General features: G+C 42.1%; 1 protein-coding gene across 1 annotated transcript; it reads right to left on the reverse strand.

Annotated features, from left to right (window-relative positions):
* Positions 1 to 3,711: 3,711 nt before the first annotated feature.
* LOC141691951 (GDSL esterase/lipase At4g10955-like) lies at positions 3,712 to 4,143 on the reverse strand. The gene has a single exon (XM_074496698.1). It carries the CDS (start codon positions 4,141 to 4,143, stop codon positions 3,712 to 3,714), a length of 432 nt encoding a protein of 143 aa, XP_074352799.1.
* Between the last annotated feature and the right edge of the window lie 956 nt (positions 4,144 to 5,099).

Here is a 5,099-nt window from a genome sequence, read left to right on the forward strand (position 1 = left end):
CTTAGAAAGGTGTCGTGGAGCAAGATATCCACAGAAGCACCATTGTCCACAAGGACCCTCTTAACCGGGCTATTTCCTATTATCGGCGTTATGACCAGCGGGTCGTCATGGGGAAACTTCACACCCTCTAGGTCGGAATCATCAAAAGTCAATGTTACTTCTGTCCTGGCCCTCTTCGGGGCTTCTCCAACAATATGCATAACCTCTCTAGTATATGCCTTTCTGGAATTTTTGGACAATCCAGCAGCAGTTGGACCTCCAAAGATCGTGTTTATCACAGGCCCTCGAGGTCTCGGCCCTCCATAAATGGTGTTTATAACTGGTCCTCTAGGTTGGGGATTCCGCCCCTGATCATCTTGGTCCCTCCTACGATCTTCAAAGTTCTTCCTTCCATTATTGTTTCTGTCTCCTCCATCTCCAGTATACTTGTTCAGCCTTCCTTTTCGAATCAAAAACTCAATTTCATCTTTCAACTGCCTACACTCATCGGTGTCATGGCCAACATCTTTGTGAAACCTGCAATACTTGCCCTTATCTAGCTTGGCGGGATCAGCCTTCAAGGGCTTAGGCCAGCGAATATCTCTGTCTTTCTCAATCTCCATCAAAATCTGACTTCTGGGAGCATTCAGCTTAGCGTATTCAGTGAACTTTTGCCCAGGTCCTCCCTTCTTGGGGGTTGAATCAGGGTTTTGTTCGGTTCTAGGATATTTATCCTTAGTGATATACTCCAAATCAGTTTTTCGTTTCTTGCCTCCAGTGGGCTCATTACTTACTACGGTCTTCCTCATACTTTCTTCAACCTTGATATACTTCCCTGCCCTCTCTTGGAGCTGCAACATGCTCTCAGGGGGTCGTTTGGCCAAAGACATCTTGAAAAACTCATCCCTAGTTCCTTGTTGCAGTGCTATCATGGCTACCTTATCATCAAGGTCTGGGACTTTTAAAGCCTCCTTTGTAAAACGATTTAGGTAATCTCTTAAGGATTCTTTAGCTCCCTGCACAAGACTCATAAGAGATGCTGAACTTTTCTCATGGACTCTTCCACTGATGAATTGCTTAATAAAAGCCTGACTTAATTCTCTGAATGATCCAATAGAATTTGGGGGTAGGCGACTGTACCATCTTTGAGCCATACCCGACAGGGTTTGAGGGAAGGCCCGACATTTTATAGCATCATTCACGGGTTGCAGCAGCAGTGCATTAGAGAATGTCCTAACATGATTAGCGGGGTCTCCCGTGCCATCATAGGCTTTGATAGTGGGCATCTTAAATTTTCTTGAGATATGGGCATTCATTATCTCTTCTGTGAAGGGTGGAGTTGGATCATCAGGATCTCCAAGGGGAAGGAGATTGCTTGGATCAGTTCTTGGGACAGCAGCCCTTCTTCTTACCGGACCATCCAGGTCTATGATAGGAGGAGGATTTCTCCCCCTAGGAGGTATGTGGGGTCTGGTGGCTTGGTGAGCCTCCAAATCACGCCTCAGCCTTTGGATTTCAGCCTCATGAGCCCTGATCTTTTCCTGCACTTCTTGGGGATTCGCCCCTGGGGTGCTTTGGGGGCGTTGCCTTCCATCGGCCATTGGCTCTTTTCCAGGACGCCTCCTTCTCGGGGCCACTTCATCATCCGAAGATTCGGAGTCTCTCTCAGTGTATGGACCAGAAAATTCCCGATCCTCAGGGATAGGATCCAAACCTCGTATATAGGGGGGCGACCGCCCTCGTGCTTCGCTTCGCCCAGCATATCCACTTCCTCCAACCTCAGGGTGAAGGGGCATCCCATAAGGGGGGTTAGTAGTAACAATAGTTGAATATTCATACCCGACGGGTCGAGAATTCACAGGTATATGTATTTGTTGAACTTGAGGATTCGTACCTTGAATAGTCGGGGGAGTTGTCCCTTGTGGCTGAGGATGAGTTGCCCCTGTCTGGGCTTCCCCCTGAGTAGATGCATAAGTTGAATGGGGAGGAACCTCCACGGTTGATGAAATCACCTGGGTTGTCCCTGATGGTGTTCCCTCCTCCAGAGTGCTAGTTGTTCTCCGTGTTCTCGCCATGGTTGCTGTTCCGTTTTCCCACAGACGGCGCCAAATGTTATGGATTAAAACTACTATATATAATTGATGTATTTAATACTAAGGAACGTGAGCTCCAAGGCTCGATTTGACTGCTCTTGTGTTTCGTGACTCAATCTGCCTTAACAAGATGCCTACGTACCTTGCTGATTGCCAAGGATCAAGTCAAAAAACGTAGTTCTGATTTGTGGGGTGAGGCCCCTTATATAGATGTGGGAGTCCTTGAATTGGACTTGGTATAGGAGACTTGGTGGACAAGCCTCTGAATTAGGATAGACTTAGGAGTCCTAGGAAGTAGGAAGCTGATCCCTTATCCTTTTAGGTCCCCTTGAGGCTAATCTATAAGGATTTATATCCTTATCGGGACTCTTCTCAATAGCTGATTTTTCCCTTATTAATTAATTACGAAATTAATTAATAATTAGGGCTTTTGGGCCTTTTTTATTCCATCAGGCCTGATCTGGTCCATCAGGCTTAACCTTTCTGGTTTGAGTTTCATATATCTTTTTATTGGGCCTAGTAGCCCACAGCTTGTACAATTAATGCAGTATTTAATTATACAATAATAATTTATTTATCCCTATCACCACCGTCAAATTAAAAATCACCACCGAAAAATATAAAATCACCACCAAAAAATGAAAAATTAACAACTGAAAATATAAAATCACCACCGGTGGACATAAAATCACCATCAGCAAACCAAAAACCACTACCGGAAACCACTACCAGAAAATGGAAAATCACCGACTGCAATCAAAAATCGCCACGTCTATCCACCAGATGTGACCCCTAGTTATGTTTATCAACTTCGACCAACATCGTCATATCAAAATTCATTGGATTTGTGGATTTGAATATGAATGACTAAATTAAAACCGTAACCACTAAAATAAAATCGACACAACAACATTCATTTATCAATTCCGGCAATCACACATTCCTGGTCACTAATTCTTGCACATTACAAATCACCGTTATCTTAACAAAATCACCGGACCTGAATATAAATAAATGACTATTGTATAACAAAAATCACCTCTGATCACCAATTCCGGCAAGATACAGAGCATCACCATCACACACAACTGTCACAACTCCGATAAAAATGTTACTTCACTAATTAACTATGCAACGGAGGTTGAAATTATGATGAAACGACCGGCCGGAACGATATTGGAGTATAATCAGATCTATTGAAGAAAAAAACTGAATTAGATGTATGTAAATTTTACATATTTGAGTGAATGATGATGTGTTTGGATGAGATTGTGTTTGTATTGGTAGAGGGAAAAGAGAGTTCAGTACGCGGCGGTACGGCGGCGGTAGGGTGGAGGAGAGGAGGAAGAAGAAAGACCAGAGGTAGAGATCAGGGGTGATGTCGATGAAAGATATGAGACTGGGAAATAATTGAGGAAAGGAGAGAGAAAGTAATGTAGTGTGAGATTAAAAGAAAAAAAAGTAGTATATAAAATAAATGGTTGAGATTAGATCTTATATCTCATTATAATTAGGGTTCTCAATTGAGCAACTCCCTATATATATTTATATATATATAACACTGTTAAAACTTGTGTAAAATGGACTCCCAGGTCGTCTGTGACCATCACTGCGCTAGTGCATGAGCATCCGTAGTCTTTCAGCTCTTATACTTATTAATCACCAGATAAGCAGTTGGAATTAAGTGATATGGCTTTGAACTATACCACAATGCACATGATGTAGCTATACTCCCCAATGAAATTTGGGTCGCATATTTTCCGATTCTTGAAGCACTGATACACTTCATTGTCTTCCTGTGCTTAAAGTATGGGATATACTCCAAAGATATTGGATCACGTGGATTCACGTACAGATACGGTATCCAACTCGATAACACGCTGAACTGGTTATCTTCAGTGTGGTGATGGCCCTTTAGGGTCAGTGATAATCCAGCCTTGAGTGCACTCCCCACGATTTTAGCCCCGTGTTTCAGTATCTTATTCTTGATTAGTAGCTCTAGTGTTGTTCCTACTGAACTGAATGGTGGATTGAAAAGGTACGTTTCTAGGTGAAATCCCAGTTTTACCATCTTTCGCCCCACTGTTAGTGCAATAGCTTGTTGGGGTTAAACCCAATATGTGATATGGGGTTGATGATATATACAAGACATAATTGGATTGGGAAATAATTGTATTTGTTGACAATTATTATCATAATGGGATTGAGTAATAATTGTATGTGTTGACAATTATTATCATAATGGGAATGGGTAATAATTGTATGGTTAGACAATTCTTATTATAATCAGATTCGGTATGTTTTGTTGGCTAAGTTTGTGAAGGCTATATGTTATTGTCTTGACGTATGCTTAAGAGATGTAGTCGTCTTAGGTATCGTGTGAGAGATGCTTGAGCATTGGTTGGCTCAAGTATCAGTTTGGGACACCATTGAGGTGTTATGTATTGATGTATTATAGATAATTATTTTGATTAATAATACAAATTGGGACGTGGGTTTTCCACGTCAAATATATTGTTGTGTGTTTGTGTGGGTACCCTGTATTGGTAGAATTGAATCTCGAATGTGTGTGTTTCCTCTTAACAAGTGGTATCAGAGCCAAGGTTCAGGTTCGTGATGAATTGGGCTGGAGGAACGTTCGAGGTTCAATTGGTATGATGTAGTACATTGATGGATTTATTGACAAAGTTACGTGCCGTATGGCGGTTGACTTGCACCGTGGATCAATTCGTTCGGACTCGAGGTGGAAGATGGACGGGATCATTGCAATAGTTTCGATGATTTGATGGTTGATCAACCAGGTGAAAAATTTTGGATGATACTCATGATGTTCTTCAAAAGAAGCCGAAGGATTGTGAAAGTAAGGATCGGGTGACTCAATACTGAAAGGAGGCACTCGTGATTGATGTACGTGATTTTGTGGATGCATATGTCGTTAGGATGAAGAACGGTAGTTTGGAGTTATTGGAGGTCATTATACGGGTCTTAGTGATTCTCAAAAGTTGGAAGGACGAGATGAATGGATTC

This window comes from Apium graveolens, chromosome 10, assembly GCF_009905375.1.
Source record: "Apium graveolens cultivar Ventura chromosome 10, ASM990537v1, whole genome shotgun sequence".
NCBI lineage: Eukaryota > Viridiplantae > Streptophyta > Magnoliopsida > Apiales > Apiaceae > Apium > Apium graveolens.